The sequence below is a fragment of the Aspergillus mulundensis genome (assembly GCF_003369625.1).
Source record: "Aspergillus mulundensis strain DSM 5745 chromosome Unknown scaffold_5, whole genome shotgun sequence".
NCBI classification, from domain to species: Eukaryota; Fungi; Ascomycota; class Eurotiomycetes; order Eurotiales; family Aspergillaceae; genus Aspergillus; species Aspergillus mulundensis.
Window position 1 is genome coordinate 738,910 of NW_020797893.1, and position 24,346 is coordinate 763,255.

Here is a 24,346-nt window from a genome sequence, read left to right on the forward strand (position 1 = left end):
CAAATTCGTCGCGATGCCAAGGCCTATTCAGGCTTATGTAATCACATGTGTTTCTGAAATTCCCGCCATCTTCGAGACATCACTTATTCATTACAATCAACACCTAGCCATGGCAGACACAGCAGAGATCATTACCTCAACGGCCGCGGCCGCGGCCACACCTACAGCTCCAGTTGACACAGTACTCCAAGACGGACAGGGAGAAGAGCAGCAAGAAACAACACCAAATGACGACAACGCGCTCGTCCAGCAAAATTCCGAGACCGCGGTGACAGCCACTGACGGGGACGGCACACAGAAGAAAACAAAGAAGATCATTCGACGGAAAAAGCGGCCTGCACGGCCGCAGGTCGATCCTGCGACACTGAAGTCGGAGCCGCCCCCGCAGACAGGAACGGTCTTCAACATCTGGTACAATAAGTGGTCTGGCGGCGATCGCGAGGACAAGTATCTCTCGAAACATGCAGCGCCATCGCGGTGCAATATTGCGAAGGATAGTGGATATACGCGCGCGGATAAAGTGACGGGTTCTTACTTCTGTTTATTTTTTGCTCGCGGAGTACGTCTTTATCTTTCCTATATAAGGTTGCTATGCTTGAATAGGACGAAGCTTGCTAACAAGTTCATCAATAGGTCTGTCCTAAAGGCCACGAATGCGAATACCTCCACCGCCTCCCTACACTTCACGACCTTTTCAACCCGAACGTCGACTGTTTCGGTCGAGACAAACACAGCGACTACCGCGACGACATGGGCGGAGTCGGCTCCTTCATGCGCCAGAACCGCACGCTATACGTTGGCCGGATCCACGTTACCGATGATATCGAGGAAGTTGTCGCGCGGCACTTCGCAGAATGGGGCCAGGTCGACCGGACTAGGGTCCTTACATCGCGCGGTGTCGCGTTCGTCACGTACACCAATGAAGCGAACGCGCAATTCGCAAAGGAGGCAATGGCGCACCAGAGCTTAGACCATAACGAGATTCTGAATGTGCGGTGGGCGACGGTTGATCCGAATCCATTGGCGCAGAAGCGTGAGGCGAGGAGGTTAGAGGAACAGGCTGCTGAGGCTGTAAGGAGGGCGCTGCCCGCGGAGTTTGTGGCGGAGCTGGAAGGGAGGGATCCGGAGGCGCGGAAGCGGAAGAAGATTGAAGGGAGCTATGGGTTGCAGGGGTATGAGCCTCCGGATGAGGTGTGGTTTGCTCGGGCGAAGGAGTTGGAGGGCCCCGGGGACGAAGCTGCACAGCTTGAGGCCCCCGAGCAGCCGCTCATGATTGAGGGCGGAAACTTCTCAACGCCACAAGCTGAAGCTGAATCAGGCGGCGGTATCTTCTCGAGCTCCACTGTCGCCGCGTTGCGAGGATTGAGTGGTGGTAATGTGACGACAAAACAAGCGCCGCAGGCTTCAGGGCCTCTGGTGGCGTACGGAAGTGATGATGACAGTGATTGATTTTCATTATCTTGCATTACTTCTTATTTATTTATATGTATAATATCAGAGATACCTGACATCGCCATTCTCTCCTGTAATTGAGTCGAAAGTTTGGGGTATAATTCGTTGAAAAGTCGCTGGCTGAGAGGAGATGCTGTGCTGGAATCCACGCATCGCTCGGAATAACATTCATATGCAGCACATACCACATACCGCATAACACATAAAACGCCCTGCAGTGGTTCTTATCGTTCATTTCCGCCTCCTAGATCATAATACAAACACGAACCTGTCCGGAAATTGTAAATGAAAGCGTTCTCGAGGTTCTCGGTGCTCTCCCCGTGACTTTCACTTGCAAATTCAGACAGCAAGTCGTACAGTTGATTGAGGTATTTCCGCTCAGTGAGCGGCGCATTCTGGATGACGGCGCGCCAGCTGTCAGGGTCGGAGAGACGGGTGCCCCTTATGGCTTCGAGAAGATCATCTCGAGTGTCAATGGCGGCTATTGGGCCGTTCATGGCCTTTTCAGCCACCTCTCTTGAACGTGTAAGAGCTAGAGAAGTTAAGTGATAGTGTTTCAAATAATACGCTGGGTTAACACTTACCTTGTTCGACAATGTTTCGCCGGTTCGTCTTCTTGCTTCTGTGTTGTGGTACGAGGATGCGCACGGCATTTGGCCGTTCGCTGGCACTCATGTTTGTTTCAGACTGGCTGGGGAGACGAGAATACCGCGGGTTTTCCGGGGCTCCTTCTCGTTGATTGCGCGCACGTATCTCGCTTCGAAGCCAAGGTATGAGCTCTGAGCCGCGGATATCTAATTCTTCCTTTGGCGCAAGACACCTGACTTTGAAGCCTCGCTCTTTACTGTCCTGCTTTGCGATAACAATCCAGCTATGGTTATGCTCTTTGTACTTCGTGAGAAGCTCTTCGAGAGAGGACGCATCAACTGCCAGTTCCGCACTGATATCGTTAGACCAGAGGTCTTGAGTCAATTTGACGCCCATCTCGCGTAAGACTGTTGGGTCAAAGCTGGCGACAAGTACATCACACTAAAAGCTTGTTAGAGACAATGACAGTAGTAGGAATATCTTCAACTTACCCTTCTTGTCCTCCAGAACGCTCCGACTTCGGTTTCCGGATGTTTGAAAGACGCCCTGGTTGGAGCTTTGATATAGTCAATCATCGCAGAACTGAGCCGGTCCCAGCTCAGATTGAAGCCTACGGCATGGGGCTGAGCGCGGTTCGTCGTGACGCCCGAACGGAAATCTTGTACCAAAGAGTCATAACGGCCACCGGCTGCAAAGACATCGCGTCGTTTGCCGTCAAATATGCATTGGAAGAGTATGCTGCCTCGGAAGAACTTGTCGTTGAGACTGCCTAGAGGGCTAATGTAGAACTTCCGTTTTACCTTGAAGCCCTGCAAAAACGCGACCAGGGAATTGATTCTTGCAAAGATTGGCGTCAACCGCTCGGCAAACTCGGTGCCCTCCATGATTGCCCGTAATCGTTTATGAGTTTGCTTGGGGGTATCTATGTCATGTCAGCTTCGTTCTCCCAACAAGGGTGCTTCACAGTTTTACCTCTGAAATCAAACCTCGCTAATTCATCAAGCGAGGTGGAAGCAACTCCGACTGCTGGAGAGCGCAGTTCGCTTCGGATCTTTTGCATAGAATATTTGCCGACGTTCAACCTGCTGATCACCTCTTTGACCAAGGGTATCTGGGAAGGTTTTATGCGACAAAACTCCATGATAAGCTGTAGCAGATCGGAATGATTTATCAAGAAGCACATAGGGCTGGCTTTTAGCGGTGGGAATTCCTCAATAATCTCGTCAAGCACTTTGATCACCTCCGCCTCTTTCAAAGCTAGGTCCAAAGTGTTGCGCGACACAATATCAAAATCCACTTCCTTATGGGTTCTTGGCTCACCACCTTGAGGATTATCTCTGTAAACAGTGCCGAATGCAAAAGTCTTCTCGAGCGAAGAGTCTTGCCGCGGGATCGCACGTGCATTCGGAAGCGTGAGGTCGAAGGGTAATTGAAGCATATTCCCAGAAGCGTCAAGAAGCCTCACATCGCCAGTGCTATAATGTTGGGATTTCGGAAAGAGCATCTGTCTAGCGGTCTCTACCGCTCCGTGTCTGCGAAATATTGACGTAAGCCTTTCTTTGACCAGGCCGCGCACGAGGAGCTCGTTTGCGGCCGGGGGTGCACGGGAATGCATGTCCCAAGCGATATCCTCTACTTTCTTCGGAGACTGAGAAAATATCGCAGAAAGAATCTTCTTGTAGTCGGGAGAGCTAGGATCAGAGAGCAGATGCATGATGGCTCGTCTGAAAGTTTCCTCCTCGACTTGAAGTGGGATTTGGCCGCTATGGAGCAATTCCGACGCAGAAGGTCGTTGGGATGGATTGTGGTCCAAGAGCGACTCTATAATCTTACCCTGAACTACTTTTTCGGAATCCTGGAATGTCGTGGGCAGCACATGCTGCTTCTCCCTGATAGCGCGCAGTGTTTGATCACGCTCCATGAGCGTTGGTAACGGGTGACACATCTCGAGGAAGATGACTCCCAATGAATACATCTGTTTCCATTAGCGATAAAACACCAATAGCGTACGGCAAAGAGCTTATGAACTAACATCGACCTTCTCGTTGTAGTGTCCTGTGAATCCAGATTTCATTTCTGGTGCTACATAGTAAGTAGTACCTAGGCTTCGAGTAAGATTGCCTTCGAAATCTGCGGCTGCAGAAGACCGTACAGCTGTTGTGAACTGGCCGCTGGTTGCTAGGCCAAAGTCTCCGATACGGGGATTGCTGGCCGCGTCTATGAATATGTTATCGGGCTTGAGATCGCGGTGAATAATGCCGTTTCCATGAATATGAGTTAAGCCATCAAGGATTTGGCGGAATAAACGCCAGGATCTATCGACATCATCATATAGGCCATTTTTGATAAGATCACGAAGGGTCTTGCAGAATCAATGTTAGCGTTTGGTCTCAATGCATGAGATTGCGCATAGTAGTGAGCTCACATGTTTCTCGCAATATTCCATCTGAATGTATAGCGCAGTGAGCACTGGCCTACCCTGCGAGCCCGATCTCACTCTGCTGAGTTCCTTGCCGGTGCTACTCTCAGTCCCGAAAGTTTCAGGCGATGAGCCCTTTTCTCGGGTGGATATCGTTCCAGCGTCCTCTTCATCACTATCCGGCGCAAACTCGATGTTGGGGTACCCGCTCGAACTGATGAAATCAAGACCGCCCGTGGTGCTGTACTCGAAGTCCTCGGAATGTGTGCTAGCAACAGAATATCCGTCTGTGAATGAAATCGCCTCATCATCTCTCTGGTCGTAATCTTCCTCAAGCCAAGCGGTATAATAGCGTACCACATACGGATGATTTAAACGCGACAAGAGCATGATCTCTGACAGAGTATCTTTCAACGCAGCAGCAGATCTATGTGAGATTTTCTTGACGGCATAGAAGCGACCGTCTAGTTTGTTGCGTGCTTTAACCACCTCACCAAAGCCACCTTTACCCAAGCGTCCGGCTTCATCAAAATCCTGGTGATATCGTGAAAACGAAGGGAGACCGCCACTGAAAGATTCAAAGCGTGGACGCCGCGATAATGACATAGAATCCGAGGCACTTGTTCGCATGAGTAGGGGACTGTCGACACGGAAGAACTCCGAGGGCTGCAACTGGAACGCTGTTGGTCTCTTTTTCGGACTTGGCCTGAAGAACTCCTGTAGCAAATCGTTCAGCGGCGGCGACAGGTCAAGGTTGTCCATCAATGCATTGGCCGACGTATATCGCTGAAGTACATCTTTCCCGAAAGCCATCTGAAGGAACAATATTCCGAGGTCCCAAACATCGGCTTTCATGGTAGAAGAGCTTCCTTGGGTTAACTCCGGAGGGAACCAAAACGGAGACTTGGATGCCGTGAGAATCCGTTTGTTCCCTGCTGCGTCTGGTAGAGCTTCTTCAATGCTTGAGAGCAGCTTTACGATCGTGCCACCCGTGGAGTTTCTGAACAACAGAACACGCCCGCAGTGGATGTTTCCGTGGACAAAGCCATGTCGGTGATAGTACTCAAGTGCTTCAAGAAGCTGTATGGTCCAGCTACGAAGCATTTCGGCAGGTACCGTACCGACTATATCCAGAAACTCGGATAGCGATCCCTTATTTGCATGTTCAACAAGAGCGAATACAGTCCAAGTACTGTCTTTGGAATCCACAGAGTACAATGGCGTTTGGATCTTGAAGCCAAGGAAGTCAACTAGGTTCTGATGCCGGAGCCTCTTGAGACTTTCAAGCTTGTCCTCGCTCAGCCGCATTTGCTCGCGAAAGACTAAGGCATCAGTTCCCTTTTCATTGATTGACAGCTCCTTCATGACTATGAGAGGCGCACAAGGTCGGCTCTCTGGGACCGCAGGCCTTACTATAAATGTACTCGCACCCTGTACACTCTTCAACAAGGTCTTTCCATACACCGCTCGGAACACTAACGGACCCTCGTCTGCATCCGCCATGACCAAAGGTGGATCGAATGTAACTGCTCCGGGTATATTTACCACACCATCGAGGTCGCCAGACGCTTCCAACCCGGACGATCTGCTTTTCCGACGTGATAATGCTTTCGTGCGCTTGTCGATAGCGTCCTGTACCAGCTGCTTAAGCTCTAGTTCTTCCTTCGCCGAGGCCGCTTCTTGCTTTCGAAGCTCTTCTTCCCTGGCACGCTCCGCTCGTTCGATTGCAGCTGCTTCCTGCACCATCCGCTCCTCCTCTAGACTAGGGATATCCTGGTCATGAGCCTGAGCTTCCGCTGCATCCTCTAGGATTTCCTGTATCGAGTCCGCCAGTTCGTATATCATTTCAGATCCCAGAAGGGTTTTAGGCTTATTTCGTAGAACATCGCGGATCCTTGACTGGGCGCCTCGTCGTAGGTCTTCCAGATTCTCTGGGGTGATATTCGGACATGTTTTAGGGTACGTCGCCGGTAGCTCAATCAATAAGTCTAAACGGACATCGGCATTGGAGGGTGCTCGCAGATGGAGCTTGAACGAAACCTCGGAGGCTTGCTGCTCGACCGGTCAGGGCACCAAAACTCTAAGTTGGAATGAGCCACGGGAAGTAACTTACATGCCACGCGGACCGTCGTTGCTGTACATCTTCAAAGTCGTCACCATATATTGAGCGAAGAGCCTCGACCTCCTGCTGGTGTATTTCTTGGTAATTCGTGGGGGTTACTACGGGCAATGGAGCCGGAGTGGTATCCAAGAGAATCTGTTTCTTCTCCGCCCGGGGAGAGGCGTTCTTGAATGCATTTGCAGTCTTCTTGTGGTGGTGAGGCATAGCGGGGCGCTTGGTGGTGAAGTATGAGCTCTGATAAACACCGATTGATTTGATGGTCTTTGTCACGAGTAGCAGCGACAAAGATGCAGCCGAAGCTGCAGCCCTCTATAGCTCGGGATAGTACATATCTAGGATAAAGTGACAGACAGAAGGAAAGGACAACTGGGCGAGAAAGCGTACTTTCAACACCAATTGGGCATTGACAGAGAGGGGAAAGAAACTTGGTACAAGATGAAAGAGCGGTGATCAATCTGCCACGATGACTGCCAATCACTACGTACAGTCCAAGGCAGCCCCGCCCGCCCCGTCGTTGTTCCGCCACCGCCCGGCAGTATTCCGCCAGCAGACAGTGCTTTGTTTATACTCCGACCCTATCATCCCTCCACGTCAACGGTCTCCGCTTTATCATCGGGGTGGCTCCATTATGCGCTAGATGTCGCCCTTTTACTTGCTGTTTACATAATTCTAGTCTGTGCAGACACAATGCTCGGCTGGATGGGTGGTCAAACTGAACGCGGTGCAGGTGCGTGTTTCTTTTGCTCCCCGGAAGCGCCGCGCCTACCGCGCCCGCTCTGAGACTCTGCGCGCTGACTGATTCTTTGCTACCATCTAGCAGACGATTCTAAAGTCTTGGAGCCTCCAGAAACCCCTGCGCCCGTGTTCGCGCTACGCGCATTCCAAAGCGCGTTGTTTGGAACGCCCAAGGCCGACGATGAAGACAATACCAATGCTCATCTAAAATCCAAGGAGCAAGCCCACAACCGACACCCAGTCAGAGACAGCACCGTGCTCAAGCCGACTGGGCGAACCGGAGATAATTCAAAGGACGCGACGGCGGATATCGATCTCGCTGTGAACACGATGGCATCCCCGACGAAAAGCATTCTCATGACGCCCGGTACCGTGTCAAACCGGAGGAAGACAGTCTCTTTTGGAGATGGTGTCGTGGACAATGAGCGCAGGCGCGACGATATTTCGAACAAGGTCGTGAAGACCCCAATACCCACTACAGGAAATATCAGCAGCCAGTGGGCATCGGGCTCGTCAGAAGGAAAACGAAGCAAACTCACCCAAGCACTGATGGACTCGCGCGAAAAACCTTCCAGGGCCTCTGAGAGGCCTTCTCAAAAGCCTGAGGAGACTCGCTCGGCTAAGGTTAGCTCCAACCCCCAGGCAGCGCCCGTCCAAGGTGACGACAATGAAGATACAATCAACATGAACGAACCACGATCGCGGTCCGGGAAATACTGGAAGGCGGAGTTTGACAGCTACCGGTCCAAAACAGCCCTGGAGATAAGGAGACTAATTCAGTATCGTTCAGCCGCCAAAACATATGCCAAGAAGAAGGATGAGGAGGCCTACCGCTTAGCTGCAAAGCTGAAGGAGGAAGAGCTCAGGGTCGAGGAGATGGAACGCCATGTAACGCAACTTGCCTCCACGATGGTCGCAGATAATACGCGCGCAGATAAAGAACAACTCGTCCAAGATCTCACGAAACAGACGGCTTTGGCGTTGCAATACAAACACAAGGTCAGTGTACTACGCAAGGCCTTGGAACAGCACGGTGTTGTTGGCACCGAAATCGGCAATATTGGAGGTCAACCGGAACCCAGCACTGCTCCCAAGGAGACCTCGGAATCTTTGCGAAAGTCCCAGCAGGAGCTGGCCCAAGCGAACGCCAAAATTGAGGACATGAAACAACAGCAGTCGGACTTTGAGAAACTCAGAGGACTCGCCCTCAGTTCCGAGCAGAAGGCCTCAGATTTGGCGAAGGAAAACGCGTCACTCAAGCATACACTTGCGCGTTTCAAACAGGAAGCATCGAAATATGAAGGTCGTCGCAAGGAAAGGGAAGCGAAGCTGAAATCTCGAGAGTCCAAACTAGAAATGCGGATCCAAGAGTATCGCGACCGATTGAAGTCAACGTCCCAGCAGCACCGAGAACAAGAAGAAGAGCTGAAAGTATCATTCGACCAAGAGCGCCGCCAGATGCAGGAACAGATCGATGTACTAAAGACCAAGTTACGGGCTTTCGAAAGTGTAACAGAACTCAGGGTGCGACCTCGCCCTGAAAGCCGCAGAGATTTTCATGGAATTCAGGCATACGACCTGGGCACTGCCAGTCCTCACAAGGATGCCCTAGACGAGACCGGCGAAACAGATCAACCACCCAGTCCAAGTCCACGCGGCAAGGATCGCCGTGCGTACAAGTTAGGGACTGACCTTACAGACTCGGATCTGAGACGGGCAATGAAGGAAATGGGCATTGAAGATATCGACGAGAAGTTCAACAATTTGGGAATAGCCCCTCTAAAGTCGTTCAAGCCTCCTCGATATCGAGATGACACTGATGTCCTCCCGCCGTCTTCGCCGCCCGAAGTCGCGACGTGGTCCGGTTCAGCCCAACGCCATAATTTAGAGAAGCGTCACTCACACCAGCTCTATGTGCCTCGTCGGTCTCTAGACGATAGCCAGCAAATCCAGCCTAATCGTCTCCAGTCCCGACGGCCAGCTACAAAATACGCTCTTGACCAACCGTCTTCGGCCCCAGATGCAAGTCATATGGACCGCGCCAGGAGACGGCAAACCATTGCTACTGGCGCTACTTCGCAACGTGATCCATTGTCACTCGATCGGAAAATGGCTGCTCAAGCACGCCTTAAGCGGAGGGACGAGTCCCGCAAGCTTACGCGAGATGATGGCAAAGAGAACATGCGGACGACTGTGAGAGCTTAAGATCTATCCTTCTTTCAGCAATTTAATGTTTCTTTCTGGTCTTGTTTGGGGTGGGGTTGCGAGTATTGGCGCTGGATTGTTGTGTTGGTGTGAGATTGGCTATTTTTACTCTTTGGTCGGCGTGGTTGGTGTCATGTTTTACGTCTTGAAAGTGACAAATTGAGATACCAGCTTTTTCCTTGGTCTTTATATGACAACCATTCTTTATCAATCTCATAAGTATGTCATTATCTCACCATCTAGCCATCTGTCTATACATTATCGCCAAATCATGGTCATGAGTAGGGCGTACAAAAAGCCCTAAGCGCAAGCAGATCTATCTATGCTCTCACCCATTCGCATCTGCCATGAAACCCTGCACCTAAGCTACCGTTTATCCTATGCCAATTGCATGTTTCTCAAGAAGAAAACTCAAACCTTTCCATCACAGAAAGAGATGACAGCCCATTTGCCGCTCCACGCCCATTCGCGGCCCCCAGTTCCTGAGCCTTCGTAGGCCTTGCTCAATTCCTCGTCCTTGCCGGCCGGCAGGCCAACAACGCAATCGGCCTTGCAGGTGCGGAAGGACATGACGCGGATACCGGAGTGCGGTCCTAGTGGGCCAATGGCGGTTGTGAAGGGGGTTGTTGGGTCCCAGTCGGCCTGGGTGACGGTTAGCCTCTTGCAAATAAACTGGAATTTTGAGGTAGGGCAATGTACATCATTAACTAGCTTTCTGTAGTTAAGGTCACCCTTGAACAAGACGAGCTCAGCCTCTTTCAGGTCCTCGAAGAGATCCGGCGCAACGTGCGGCATGCGCCAGTAGGAGCCGCCTGCCGTCCAGAAGGGGTGAGGGCGGATGATCAGCTTCCCCTCCGCGTGGAAGTGGCTCCACTGGTCGAAGAGGAACTTGACCTCGTCGACCTCCTTATCCGAGAGCGGGGGTTGTTTGTTTCCGGACTCGTCAGGCGCGGTATAGAAGCCCTGGGGGTTGGCGATGGCTTGGATGAGGTCTGCAAAGTCGCGGGGGATAACGTCCGACACGAACCAGGGGATCAGCTTGGGGCGGAGCACCACGCTTGTTGCGAGGCCCGCGGACAGGAGGTATCCGGCGAGAACGAGGTCGACGAAGAGCTCGAAACCGGCGTTGTCCAGAACAATGTCGACGCGGCGCTCGGGCTTGTTTTCTTCACGGGCTTGTCGGAGGACGTCGAATGCGGCGTTGAGGTCGTTGACGAGGATGTTGTCCTCTGCTGCCTTGCGGGCTTGCGAGCCCTGCAGTTTCTGGATATCCTCGTATGTAAGGTTCGTTAGGAGTGAAAGGTCTGTAGCGTTACCCCACAGACAGATCTCGCACATCTCTGAGAAGAGGAGGCGATCGGATTCCTCGGTGTTCTTGCCCTCCTTCGCCTCGTTGGCAAGCTCCTTGTATCTGGCGGCTAATTCGAGCACGGCGGGCCGAGAGGACTTGAAGGTGGACATCTTCTGGCGGGCGAATACATCGTAGCTCTTCCAGTGCGTCGACCGGGCGAAGAGGGTAGCCATGCGCCTATCTAGTCCATCATTGTCAGCGCCTATTGCTGAAAACAGTCCACAAAGCCAATGAACTCACAGAGATAGCACTCCGAGAAGAGCCACGACACATTGTGCCACTTTGGGTTTCCTCGCTGCTCGATTTCCTCATTGTACTCCTCAATATCTGGCTCGCCGTCGTCCTCGAGGGGACTTTCATGTAATGATAATCAGTACCGTCGTCAATGGGCATCAATGCAGCCCCAGCATGGAATATCAACCCACGTCAACTGTCTATCATGCTGAAGCTCGTATTTCAGCTTCGCCAGCTCCTCAATGATGGTCTTTCCCTCCTTGCGCTTCTCCTCATCGGTCACGTCGGCGACAGTCCGATGCAAGTCGTCAATGGCACCGGTCTAGGTTGGCTCAATTGTCAGAAGCTACATATATACTCGGCTAGAACTGTACTTACCAGAATGACAGGCCATCGGTCGTTGACGGACTTGTAGCCGAAGCTCTTTGGATCGGAGGTGAGGAATGGAGCTGGTTGAGCGGGGTTAGCCCGGTTGTTTGTAGAACAAGGAACAACACTTACGGGTTTTGGGGTCGAACTCCATTTTGACAGGCTCAATGGGGGTATGTGAGAGAGTGTAATGGGAAGAAGAACAAAAGAGGTCAGTTAATGGGAGTCGTTCAGGACCGCGATAAAACCTATGTCATTGTGGAGTTGACCGATGACTACATTTGACAACGATCGTGGGGTCGGCGGGGTCCTTTTCCTCCTGCGGATCCTCTTGAGTATACTGGCAGATCCTATACTCTTTATACCACAGGTACAGAGTACTTAGCAAGGCTACTAGATACGGAGCGATTGGGATATTCAGTCTTAAAGATGCCTCATTGTCCAATGCTAACCTCACTCTATCCTTGTAATAGACATAGACACCATGACATGAATGAAATCAAAGAAAATACTCCCTGGTAGATTGTTCCGCTATGCAAAATCTGCAAAATCGTAAGCTCCGTATCGAGTACATTCGTATACCGAGACATCCACCCAAAATGGGACAGCAATATGGATCTCGTCCGTGGACTACGCCCCGACTTGCGAGGCCATGATCGTCCTGTTCTGCTCCGACTGGAACGGTAGCTATGTGTCTGTCTGCCAACACTTGAGATTTGAAAGATCGTGTTCACCTCACATCATAGACATCAGCGAGCTTTGGGCATAAGCCTAGAATATAATCAGTACCTTATTCACGATAGAATGGATCAAGGACAAGGGGAACTCACCATCGGCTTGATGTCTGGGTGAGGAACAGCATCAAAGACCTGGTACTCAAGCTTGAGCTCGGGTCCAATCTTAATGAAAGCACCCTTGTTCTCTGTCGTATCGCAGTACTTGGGAGCAGAGAACACCGTGATGCATCGTCCATCGTGCTCAACCTCGTATCCATTCATGCGCACCTCGTGCGAACGGATGATGGCTTCCAGTCCGTTGTTCTCGCAGAAGCGCTTGGTAACATCAGGGCCGAACTGCAGACCGACACCGCGCTTGCTGGGTCCGCGACCAGGCTCTGTCTGGGGATCCGTCCAGAGCATCTCCATCATCAACCCTTGCTGACCGGGCTGTTTCTGGTTGTGACGGTTGAGCTTTCGGATATCATCCAGTGTCGTCTTGTCGTTGGAGAAGAGACCACCATGGAGGACAAGGTACTTGCTGCCGATCAGGGTCGCCAGGGGCAGCGCTGAGAAGGACTCGGAGAAGACCTTGAACATTGTCTCGTTGTACTTGGCCCGACATTCACCTTCGAAGCCGTACACCTTGTTCATGTCGTCCGTTTCGTGGTTTCCGCGGTTCAGGAAGATGCCGTTTGGTCGCAGCCACTTGTAGGCATATAAGAGAAGGGCAATCTCAGTAGACCATGAGCCACGGTCCACAAAGTCACCGTTGAACAGGTATGCATGGGTGTCGGACGGGAATCCATTCAGGCGGAAGATCTCCAACAGGTCGAAGAATTGTCCTACAATCGTCGTCAGCCTCATTCAAAACCCGTGACAGCCGAGAAAAAAAAAAAAAAAAAAAAACCCACCATGTGTATCACCACAAACAGTCAACCTCTTGCCCTCATCCACCCCAATCTCGACCATCGTCGGCTCAGCGTAGACAATGTCCTTGACAGCCTTGACAATCTGGAACGCATACTTCCGGTGAATCTTCTTCCCATCCTTGAAGCGCTCAATCATATCATCGATAAACTCCTGCGTCATCTCCGACCCCAGCTTCACACCGTCATACCCATCATCCACGGCCATAGCATCGATGTCCAAGCTCTCAAATGCCGACGGCGGATCCGCAACCTCAATCGCCTTCTCAAACTCCAGCCGCCGCACCAGCTTCTCGCATTCTGCCAGTTTTAACTTCGCGTCGCGGTTACCGGGTTCGCGCTTCACAACGGCTTTGAAATCCTTCATCGCTTCCCGGTAGTTCAGGATTGCGCTGTTCGCCAGGGCGCGTCGCCAGTAGGCCTTGATGTAGTTTGGGTCGAGATCCAGCGCCTTCGTGGCGTCTGCGACTGCGAACCCATATGCTTCGAGCTTGATGTGGCACTAGACGTAAAAACAACATGCATCAGTATTGTTCGCCTCACTCCGACGGACCTCCGGCGAACTGGAAATACTCCGACCTACCTGAGCTCGGTTGCTGAAGAATGATGGCTCCTTGTCATACTTCTCGATCGCCTGGGTGTAGAAACTAACGGCGGTAGGCCACTCATGCTGAGTGAAAGCCTTGTTGCCCTGCACCTTCAGCGCAGTGGCTGCCTCGACGTCCTGGGAGGCCATCGCAGAATAGTACTCGACCGAGTCGTGAGCGGGGCGCTGGAGGGGTTTTCGGTAGGAGAGCACGAGGGCGAGGGAGACAGAGAAGGGAGGAGAGGAGAGGAAGCGCTGATGGACGACAGGAGCCCAGAGGCAAATTAGGTAGAGAGGAGAGTGAGAGGAGAGAAAAGTAAAATCTATACCCGGTTCCTGAAAAATAATAACCCAATAATGCCGCCGGCTCAAGGAACGCCTCTTGGTTGTCGATAGTCTAAATCTCGGACCCGTTTGAAGGGCGATTACTCCGGTCTTGGCGTTTGCCGCTGCGGTTCGAGAAACATCGGCCGGCCGATTGAGACAATGAACGAGACAGCAGCTTGATTTTCAGCCTCACGGCTTCAGAACCTCATCTTATCTTGCCTACATCCTCACGTTCGGAATAGCAACCTGCCTATAAACTCGATCTCCTGAACCTTCGCTCTATACACCACAAACTTTGCGCCCTCATGACCTTCTACGTCGCGCCCAGCCAGCAGCGCACTCTCCGCGCCTGCATGGTCTGCTCGCTCGTCCAGCTACATAGCGTAAGCTTCGAGCTGACTTTTAACTACTAGTTTCATCTTAGGAGATATCTAACCGGGGCTTTTCAATCCAGAAATTCATGCGCGAAGGGTGCCCGAACTGCGACAACGTCCTCGGCCTCCGCGGTAACAACGACAACATCCAAGAATGCACCTCGCAGGTCTTCGAGGGCCTGGTCACTGTGAATGACCCGGGAACAAGCTGGGTTGCTCGCTGGCAACGACTGGACAGTTATGTGCCTGGGACGTATGCAGTCAAGGTTACGGGGTCGCTTCCTACAGAAGTTATTGGGCATTTAGAGGACGCTGGGATAAAGTACATTCCGAGGGATGGAAGTACGGTTGAGGAAGAGGGCTGAGCGCGGGGCTGTTGTGCTGTTTCATGCGGAAAAGCGAGGCATACACGGCTATGGGTTAGATTTTGTTGCTGCGGGATCAGAGAACGCAAGCGATACCCTTTACTCTCTGTCTCTGCTTTTTGCACAAATTGGAGTTTATGGGTTTTCTTTGAGGGACTGGCTTTGTTTTTCGCAGGAGTTTTTATATCTATTGTTTCGTATATAATACGAGCTCTATCAAGCTGGCCTGTTTATTTCGACCTCGAACCACAATGGTTTGGATAACTATCATAAAAATGTCGGATTTCAAACAATAAAATCATATATAACCGTCATATATGCAGAATTCAGACAGCCTGCTCCCAGTTTACCACTATAACGCCGCTAAAAACAAAAGGAATCAAGCAATCATTAGCGTAGGTCTGCCCTACAGTTGCTTGATGATCTTCTCAATGCTCTCAAGAAGGATATCAGCTGCGACAAGTTAGCCGGGTCGATCTTCAGATAACAAGGTGAAGAACTTACCATGGTGCTTCTGGAAGATCAGCATGGGTCGCAGTCGGACAGCGCTCTGTCCGCTACCACCAATGTTGATACCAACGCCCTTGCCCTTGACAAGGAACTCGTCACGCTTGGGGGTATCCCAGGCAATGAAGGTACCCTGACCCTTACCACGCAGGTTCTGCAGGTGCTCAGGGTACTGCTTCGCAAGGCGCTCAAGGCCAGAGAAAAGGTAGTCACCAGTGGCAGCAGTGTTCTCAACGAGCGAAAGGCGCTCGATTTCCTCAATAATGCCACGGAAGATGAGAGCGCGGGAGGGATCACCCATCCAGGTGTTGAACTGGCGGTAAGGCTTGTTGGGGCGCAGAGCAGGGTTACCGTAGTAGTAACCGGCAGTCTGGGCCTTCTTGGAAAAAGTGACCATGTCAGGAGGAGCCTGAAGGTTCCAGTGGTCGTGAGCCCAGAACTTTCCGGTGGCACCAACACCAGTCTGGACCTCGTCGACGATGAAGAGGACGTTGTTGCGCTTGGTGATCTCGCGGAGACCCTGGAAGAAAGCCGGAGAGGCGTGGTTGTCACCACCTTCAGACTGGATGGGTTCGACGACGACGGCAGCGACGGGGTGGTGCCATTCCTTGATCAGGCGCTCGGTTTCCTGCAGGCAGCGCTGCTCCTCCTCGGCGTTCTCCTTGGCGTGTTCCTCAAGGGGGTACTTTAGAGAAGGGAAGGGAGCCTGGGGCCAGTCAAAGGAGGGGATATCGAGCTTGTGGATGGGCTTGCTGCGAGTGGTGGACAGACTGCCGAAGAGACGACCGTGGAAACCGGCCTTGAAAGACATGATAGACAACTGAGGAGACCCAGGAGCCTGGTTCACCATACTAGACTGAAGCTCCTCCTCAGTGAACTCCTTCTCGGGACCTCCACGCTGTTGCTGGCGGTAGTACATGAAAGCGGCCTTGTAAGCAGTCTCGTTGGCGTCAGAGCCCGCCATGGCGGTGAAAACCTGGTCCAAGCCCTTGGGGGCAACCTTCAGGATACCGGTCTTCAGAATGTGAGACCAGTCATGGGAGGGAAAGTTACCCAGAGCTGGTCTGTTGATCAGAGAAGTGGCCATCTCCGATGAAGCGGCCACCTTGAGGAGGTTGGGGTTGTTGTAACCGACGGGGATGGATGCAATCTGCGCATAGCTGCAGTCGGGTTAGATTCAGCAAATTGTAAATAATCAAGTATAGGATGCGATTGACCACGTACACATCGAGGAGCATATTCCCATCGAGATCGGCGATGCTGGTTCGCTGTTAGTCCTGTTGAACAACCGCGCGGGGTAGATAGAGGATAACTTGACGTACTAGTTGCCAACGGACTTCGTGTAGTCGGCGAGCATGTTCAAGCTGCGCACATCGAAGACCTCGTTGAGCTCTTCCGCAGCGGCCTTGTTCTTCGGGCCAGGAATGGCCGTGGCTAGCTTGGGAGCTGCTGGCTCATTGGGGAAGTAAGGCTTCTCCGCAGCTCGAAGGCGGGGAGTAGTTGTGATGGTGCGAACGGCGGGGAGACGAGCTGAAGCTCGGAGCTTCAAGCTGGAGCGGAATACGGATGCCATTGTGCGAATGGAAGGAGAGAATTAGGATTGAGAGGAGAGAGAAGACGTGGTGGGCCCTTGATCGCGATCTCCGATAAGGGCGGAGATAAGAGCTGCACTACCAAGCTTTAGAGCTATCGCTTGGCTGGTATGGAGGGCTAGGGAGTAAACAGATGAAGGTGAGGTAGAGTAGTGTAAATTGAGTCTGGACCAAAATCTGCAAAGGGACTGCGATCACGCGGCCTTATATACCACTGCCAGTCTGATGGACCGCTGAGATCACAACTGCCTTGCGGAGAGCTCTCTGACTGCTTCGGCGATTCTGGCCAATCATGTGTCAGAGCTTTACCGAACATTATCCAGACTCCAAGAATCAAAGGAGCAATTGATAACAGCTTCGAATCTTCTTTCCCTCCCTGGTGTGGCGGTTCCACCCCCGGCGCGAGTGGTCGCTGAATTTCCTTTCTTGTGTCCGATGCGTCGACACATGGCGCCGAGAGTCGTCGCGGGGTTACTCACTGTTATTTGTCTGAAGTAGTCCGCTATCATCAAGTTGGGTGCGGGATCGGAAACAGATGCCTAAAGGGAACAGTGCTCTCCCAGTTGCAGTTAGCATGACACTTGACCAATCGCGCAGTATTGAACAGAGTATACAATAGTGAGTGAGTTGCTAAATGTCCCTATTGTCTGCCAGTCAACTGTATATCGGGTTTCGGGCCATACATATTTTGATGTATATATCGTGCTAGTGCGGAAGTAAATCCGGGGTGCGCGCAATGACCAGCTGTTGATCATAACCCTAACCCATTTCATTTATTCCTCATTCCCCATGCTTCTCGCCATTATCTCTCACCAACATATATAATGATCGAGTTGAGCTACCGAAGAGTTTGGTTCTTTTCGAATAGTGATATATTCATAGATTCTCGTTATCCTATCAAGATATAGCATATCCGCTCAATAAATCTCATAAATCATAGTGTATAAAAGTAATTAAAGATAGTCTGGAAGTGTCCGAAAGGAAGTATTTGAAAGAGTGTGAAGTCCGAAGAATGAAGGGTCGCTATCACGACGATTCCCGGACATGGCGACTAGGAGGAATGCTCCTTACGTCGCTTCGAATAGAGGTTGTCGGCGGCGAGACTGACCTCTCGCTTAACGTGGAGTGTTTTAGGGCTTCACTACTGTTGGTGAGGCGGACCACGTCCTCTTCTAGTAGGGACTGAGGTCGACTGGTGATATCACAAGCGGTCCCAGTCGGATTATGAGACGTGCGAGTTTCGCTATGCGTCTCCATTTCCACTGTTCGGAAAACTGTCAGGTGGTCGTTGGGCATTTTCGTCTCGACGTTGTAGTAGTTCGAGTCTCTAGATGGTTTTGATGAAATCCCGCTCCAAGACTTTAGCTTCCATGACTGCCTCGAGTACTTGGACTCTTTGGAGTGATATTCGCGGTCCGAATTATGAAGGTAAGCGGTGCCGAGAAGACGGGGCATGAAGAAATTGACCAGCGGTCGTAGTGCAGGGGCAGAGGCGCAGATCTATGAGGGTTAGCCTGGGCTTGCGGAACACGAGAGAAAATACACACCAAGCCGAGATTGATTTCCACTGTAGCTGCGAGCAGAACAGGCCAACCTTCCCAGGTGGTGTCGTAGGAGGCAATCATACTCCTCCAGACATAGTATGTTCGTATGGCACCGGCGACATCAACAATGATTCCCAGACCAAAGATACCCATCACAGCAAGGCGCTGCCGAGTGGGTAGTTTCAGCTTCCAAATCAATGGCATAGGTAGGATAGTGGTCACGACATCGGTAAAGATGTTGATGGTACTAGCGGAGAAAACTATGGCGCCGTCATCGAGGCAGGTGTGCGGGTATTGGGGTTCTAGATCCCAGTAGGCCTTGATTGGGCTGTGCAAATTAGACATTGTTCAGGTTTGAGGGAGCGATAGAGACCTACCGGCATTGAAATATGCTGAAGAGGACAAAAAGGGCGCTGGAAATGGCCACAACCACCATACCCACTATCATGGCGATGTTATACATCGAATAGATGCCCTTGCTTCCCACAATAAGTAGGCGCTTGCAGAACCATAACAATGAAAGCTTCGTCAAGGAGCAGGACAGGGAAAAAAGAATTTGGAAGATGAGGTTCAGCTTGGAGACCATCGGTATCCATTCCAGCGGCACGTCCCAAATATGTCTGACCCAGCCCCAGTTTTCAGTAGCTATGCATAGAATGACGGACATGCCGATTCCGAAGCCCTTGACTCAGTCAGCAAATTAACATTAATAATACTATTGTAAATTAACTTACCAAGCCCAAGACAGCCATTATATCATCGAGACCAGCGGTGCGCGTAATTCTTAGCCGGACGTATATTCGAAGGACGGTTGTTATGGTAGACAGAATCAGGAAAACGATGCTCGTGATGAGCACGGCATGACTGCGAGTGGGAGGATCAATGTAGTTAGGCGTGGGCCAGCTAAGGATAACTTCGAGAGGAGGAAGCTGCATTCTCGGGGTCGACAGTAGACTGCAATGATAGGACGCTGTAGTTTTGATGGTTCGAATATGGCCGGGGTACACAATGATTAACTCCTAGGCCCTGTACGTTGCTGCTGATTGGGTTTGATGTATCAGGGCACGGGGTGCACTGAGACCACGATCATCTCAGCTCCTGTTGGAAGGATAAGGAATGGACGAAAGTATGCTGGGAGAAGCAACTTTAGCAGACGAACAGAATGAAGAGGACAGAGGTCCTTATAATTATACCATTTTTTCACCTCAGCGTGCCTGGCACCTGCATAGGGTGGGGGTTCAAAACTTCGAGGCCAGGGCTGGAAATATTGGAGGAAGTTCGATAGTGTATCGAGGATCCACGGATGCCTTCCAGTGCCATAATGCCAGTCGATGAACAGCTGCGCTTATACATTTCCGGAGCTCTGATGGGGTGTGCTGGACAGGTTCTGGACGTATATGTTCATATGAGATCCGACGATTCGGCGATATCTCGTCCAATAAGTGTATTCTCTCTAACTCCGCCGATGATGTACCACGACAGCAGTTACTACTTGTAGTAACTACGGGGGCTATCACTGCTGTTCCACCAGGTGTTGTTGCGAATCTATGATAGGTAGATCGAGAGCCCCATAGTTCTCGGAAATCCCTCGTGGAGGAGAGCATATCCTGGGAGAAAGAGGCATTATTGAAATACCGGTTGATCGACTCTGATAGTTATCGTCCGTATCCTTGGTTGCTTCGAGCATGGTCTGAAAGCTCATCCTGAGGCGAAAATATTTGGCCATGGTCTGGTCCAGGATGGGCTTTATTCGATCATGAACCAAAGGGAAGCGATATCCACCCGATGGTCGCATGTCGTGAGCTCTGACGTTCATATGGATCAGGACCATGGAGCTTGAAACTGGCCACTGGGCCAATCAGACGGGCAATCAACCTGAGCAGGAGGATTGATTTGGAATGATGACCATTTACGGTGACGAACGTCTACCGCTGTGGTGTTCATGGTTCCGCTTAGTTCTGTCTTCTCGAGACATCTGTCCCTGATGATTCAGGTTGAAACGAAGAAATCGACATGCATTGTCGACTTGATAGAGATCGGGATTCGGGACTCGCTTAGTGTGCTGTGTAGCCTGTGTGCGGGAGCGGGAGCTTGGGGGAGGGGCGGCTAAGCAATTCTGACTTTGTTAGCCCCGAATTACGCCCGGCAAGGACTCCGGACTCGGGACTCCGGACTGGAGGGATGCGCGCTGTCAGATGTCGCCAATCATCGTGCTGCAAGCCATTCTATAGAGCATGAAATACAAGGTGAACATTAATGCCGATGTTCGTCCGCGCACCAGTCCCTTGTGATGAAATGATCCTCATCTTGATTTTGAGCCGTCGACGGCTGTGGAAGTCTCACACATGGCTGACCCTGATCGCCCTGACGTGAGCATGGAGCGTTAAGGTCAACCAAAATATTCGACCATGGCCTTATACTTTCGGAAGATTCAGCCCGAGACTACACCACACGCGTGCGCCGTTTGGCCTTTCAGGCAAGGAATGGCACCTATCGCGGTTCAATGATCAAGAAATGCCGCGTGGTGGAATGCATTTTCAACGTTTATCTACCCCCCACCTCAACCTGTTCCGCTGTCCCGGCACCTACTATACTACTGATTTCCACGATGGCATGAATTCGCCCAACTCGCCAAAATTCTGGCCCAGAGCTTGGCGGCGATCTTGTCAGGCTCATTCCAGGGTTCTTCTCTCTTCCTCGGCACATTCCACGTGCAGCAATGCCATCATGAGTTCTTTGATTATTGGGCAGTACGGACTCTAGGGAATCTTCCCCGTCCATGGCCCTCGAGTCCTTGACCCATTCCATTAGTTTGCACGAGCCGTACCCTTCCGGTAGATCACTTTAGGCAGATTCGAATTCAAGCTAACCCCTCAGGATCCCTTACTTGTATGGGATACTCATGGCTCATTCCTTGTTTATTACTCAAGCGGGTTTGCTTTCAGGGCCCATTTCTGTTTTCGGAATGTCATCGGCCTGAGGCAGATGGGATTCGGCTTTCAGGCCTTTCGGGCGACTCACGAAGAGCTCTGGCGGACCACGGTCCTAGGCTTTACATTGGCAATACCGATTACGCGCACGCGAGTGTCCCTGGACCCTGGGCCGCAAATGGTTGCCCGGTCATTCATTTTTATGAATGAATTCAGTGTGAGCTCAAAAATGTGGCAAAAGGAGGCTCCTCGCAGAATAGCGAAAACACTGAATCATGTGCCTGCCTATCAAGGTCAATCGACGTCGGTAGCTGCGGCGATGCTCCTGGTCGCCTCTAGATCCCGCTGCAATTGCCCGATCTTGTCCTCCAAGGCAACCACACAGTCTGTCCCCAGCGGCAAACGAAGATAATCATACCCCAACATAACAACGTCCACAATTGCCCTCGCGGCTTTGTCAGGGTCACCTTTGAAACCATCCGGGATGGACTTCTTCATACCCCGGTGGGCAGTCACCATCTGGTCGAGCACAGTACCTTGATATCCCTCACTAAAGCCATGCTCAAGATGAGCGGGATTACGAACTCGGCTCGCAAATGGCGTACGAAACGCTCCGGGTTCGACTATGAGAACTTTGATACCGAGAGATCTGACCTCGTAGGAGAGCGACTCGTGGATTGCCTCGATGGCGAACTTACTAGCGGAATAGCTGCTTCTTCCCGGAAGGGCTCGGAAGCTGGTTGTTGAGCAATTGTCGTTAGTACCTGTTGGAAAATGAAGAGAAGAAATATCAAGCGAGAAGAGAAAGGGATGGACTTACCCAGCACCACTGCTGACGAGGACGATATGACCAGAGCCCCTCGCGCGCATCACCGGCAAACATGCCCGGACGGCGCGCAGAGGTCCATAGAAATTTACCTCCATTTGACCTCGAATGTCAGTCTCACTGCAAAGATCACCATGTAAGTAAAACCCGAGACACCTCGACGTAGCGAGGCAGCTACACTGACCTGGTATCCTCAACACCGCCGATGAAAGCATACCCAGCGCTATTGATCAAGACGTCCACATTATACTTTTGAGAGCATTTGGTGAACTGATCATAGGCATCGTCCTGGGCGGGATCTAGCTTGATCCAGATGCCGCCATTGGATGAGAACCCAGGGCAGGATTTCTCAGCTCTGCCAACGTCGCGAGTGGTCCCGACCACTCTGTAGCCGGCTTCGAGGGCTGCTAGGGCAATCGATTTACCCAAGCCCGAAGAGGCGCCAGTGATTAGCCAGGTGGTGTTTATTGTTGCCATGTTGTTTGCTGTGGTCATTTTAGTGGTTGAGAACTTCCATGGAGTAGAGCATTTATGTACCCGTAACTTACGATGTCGTATAAGAGCGGACTATATAGGGCTCAGAGGACTCCGCGGGTATAAGCGCTTATCTCCTAGGTATACATCTAAGTTTCGCATCGCTTTAGGGTAAGCAGTAAGCAGACTCCGTCGGGTAAGCACATGTAAGCAATAGGTTTCGATTCCAATCGCCGAGTAGACTAATGCTTATACTGTAGCTCCGCGAAGAATGGTCTTTGTGACCGATAGCCATGGTTCATGATGCATCTTGCCCAGGTGGCCTGCCGCCTACCTGAGCGAACCATGAAATGCGGGGTGTTCAATCCTTTTGTGATTTCTTCAAGACTAAACCTGGGGTTCAGAAGATCACCCTTCAGGTCCCATCATGTCGAGGAAGGCTTGTTCTAGCTACGGCTGCGGCTCCATTGACCACCTAAGTGCACTCACCTATGCCAGGAGTACTGTCTGTTGACCAGAAAATGTGAGTGTGTTTTGCAACATGACGCTCCGATCGACATCATTGCTATTGTATTTCTTGCGCTCTTGCGACTGAACGGGGGGTGTACTGCCCAAAGCTACTCGTTTTGGCATGGCGAGGACTGAGCAGTGGACGATTGCACGATAATAATACCTGGACGCCTGTTTTCACACCATTAAACAGCACATCTCTCGTGCTGTGCGGTTTTACTTTTTGTAAAAATTGGGCCGGGTCGAATCAGGTGTGCCGAGATAATCGATTTTATGCAGCATATCCCTAGTTTTTCTGCGTGTCATTAGAGAAGCCTGCGTCATTGAAGGTCGGGAACTTCCTATAATGACTCAAGCCATCAATACCAGAACTGGCCTGGACTTGACTAGCCCATGAAGGTCAAGGGGGAAAAAACTTGAAAAAGCGTCTGCAGGTGCTAGGTACGCCGGCTGACCATGATGTAGCGACCGTCGCTCTCGGGACCCTTGTATAGCCTCAAGTTTGACGTCAGGAATGAGTACCGGTGCTTCTCTTGACTTGCCAGTCAGAATCTGGCAGAGGCGCCGAATGTGCGCTGTTCCAGTGGAAGTGCTTGAGAAGTCGGAGCACTATCGACAAATAATCTGGCTGCATAGATTCTCCAACAACCCCTCAGAGAAGAGTTATTGCCGCAACAGAACGCGATTTTTGACTCGTCTTGAGTCTCTTGACTTTTGACCCTTGAGTTGAGTGAGCAATGCCGCAGCCGGGCACTCGTCTGGCCACTGGCGTTGAGTTCCTGCGCCGTGCCCCTGAAGGCCAAGAGATGCTCTGTCGTGGACCAACCATCCTTCAAGCCCTGCGCGGTGAAACAGCCAAACGTCCGCCGTGCCAATTTCCCGTCTCGCCGGCTGGCGTCTGGGGGTTTCTCAGAACACCGCCAATAGCAGGGTTTTGTTTCAGTGCCCTCGACCCCTCAGACGGCAGTTCGCACAGGATGCAGGTTCAACGTCGCACGGCAGTTTGCACTGTACAGTCACTGGTCAAAAAGCAACGAATCAATGATATGGGCTGTGTTTCCAATAATAAACCAGGGTTCGTACTATTGAGCCGATCGGGCCTGGAAGAGGATCAACTTGAGTCATGGGCGATGAATTCTTCAGGAAGTCAGTCTTCCGTGGTGCGTTGTCGACGTCGTGTTTCGCGTTTCA

At 51.5% G+C, this 24,346-nt stretch overlaps 8 protein-coding genes across 8 annotated transcripts; 3 read left to right on the forward strand and 5 right to left on the reverse strand.

Annotated features, from left to right (window-relative positions):
• Nucleotides 1-109: 109 nt before the first annotated feature.
• Nucleotides 110-1,449, forward strand: cwc2 (active spliceosome conformation promoter CWC2; the record flags this gene model as incomplete). Its single annotated transcript, XM_026747610.1, has 2 exons — nt 110-559; nt 634-1,449. 2 exons carry the CDS (start codon nt 110-112, stop codon nt 1,447-1,449), a joined length of 1,266 nt encoding a protein of 421 aa, XP_026603442.1.
• A 227-nt stretch (nt 1,450-1,676) lies between these two features.
• cpcC (putative protein kinase (Gcn2)) lies at nt 1,677-6,785 on the reverse strand (the record flags this gene model as incomplete). The annotated part of the gene is made up of 7 exons (XM_026747611.1): nt 1,677-1,984; nt 2,037-2,481; nt 2,532-2,962; nt 3,013-4,015; nt 4,073-4,402; nt 4,466-6,511; nt 6,573-6,785. The coding sequence occupies 7 exons, from the start codon at nt 6,783-6,785 to the stop codon at nt 1,677-1,679; spliced, it is 4,776 nt and encodes a 1,591-aa protein (XP_026603443.1).
• Nucleotides 6,786-7,268: 483 nt separating this feature from the next.
• DSM5745_05596 (uncharacterized protein) lies at nt 7,269-9,521 on the forward strand (the record flags this gene model as incomplete). The annotated part of the gene is made up of 2 exons (XM_026747612.1): nt 7,269-7,308; nt 7,399-9,521. 2 exons carry the CDS (start codon nt 7,269-7,271, stop codon nt 9,519-9,521), a joined length of 2,163 nt encoding a protein of 720 aa, XP_026603444.1.
• A 411-nt stretch (nt 9,522-9,932) lies between these two features.
• ppt1 (protein serine/threonine phosphatase PPT1) lies at nt 9,933-13,856 on the reverse strand (the record flags this gene model as incomplete). Its single annotated transcript, XM_026747613.1, has 10 exons — nt 9,933-10,163; nt 10,221-11,053; nt 11,113-11,225; nt 11,298-11,428; nt 11,485-11,555; nt 11,608-11,723; nt 12,215-12,246; nt 12,306-13,036; nt 13,106-13,622; nt 13,704-13,856. The coding sequence occupies 10 exons, from the start codon at nt 13,854-13,856 to the stop codon at nt 9,933-9,935; spliced, it is 2,928 nt and encodes a 975-aa protein (XP_026603445.1).
• A 482-nt stretch (nt 13,857-14,338) lies between these two features.
• Nucleotides 14,339-14,772, forward strand: spt4 (transcription elongation factor SPT4; the record flags this gene model as incomplete). Its single annotated transcript, XM_026747614.1, has 2 exons — nt 14,339-14,416; nt 14,488-14,772. The coding sequence occupies 2 exons, from the start codon at nt 14,339-14,341 to the stop codon at nt 14,770-14,772; spliced, it is 363 nt and encodes a 120-aa protein (XP_026603446.1).
• A 406-nt stretch (nt 14,773-15,178) lies between these two features.
• On the reverse strand, nt 15,179-16,852 carry gatA (4-aminobutyrate transaminase gatA; the record flags this gene model as incomplete). Its single annotated transcript, XM_026747615.1, has 4 exons — nt 15,179-15,225; nt 15,277-16,439; nt 16,504-16,539; nt 16,602-16,852. 4 exons carry the CDS (start codon nt 16,850-16,852, stop codon nt 15,179-15,181), a joined length of 1,497 nt encoding a protein of 498 aa, XP_026603447.1.
• Nucleotides 16,853-17,897: 1,045 nt separating this feature from the next.
• On the reverse strand, nt 17,898-19,350 carry DSM5745_05600 (uncharacterized protein; the record flags this gene model as incomplete). The annotated part of the gene is made up of 4 exons (XM_026747616.1): nt 17,898-18,371; nt 18,419-18,743; nt 18,793-19,097; nt 19,150-19,350. 4 exons carry the CDS (start codon nt 19,348-19,350, stop codon nt 17,898-17,900), a joined length of 1,305 nt encoding a protein of 434 aa, XP_026603448.1.
• A 2,289-nt stretch (nt 19,351-21,639) lies between these two features.
• DSM5745_05601 (SDR family oxidoreductase) lies at nt 21,640-22,648 on the reverse strand (the record flags this gene model as incomplete). The annotated part of the gene is made up of 3 exons (XM_026747617.1): nt 21,640-22,081; nt 22,166-22,291; nt 22,356-22,648. The coding sequence occupies 3 exons, from the start codon at nt 22,646-22,648 to the stop codon at nt 21,640-21,642; spliced, it is 861 nt and encodes a 286-aa protein (XP_026603449.1).
• Between the last annotated feature and the right edge of the window lie 1,698 nt (nt 22,649-24,346).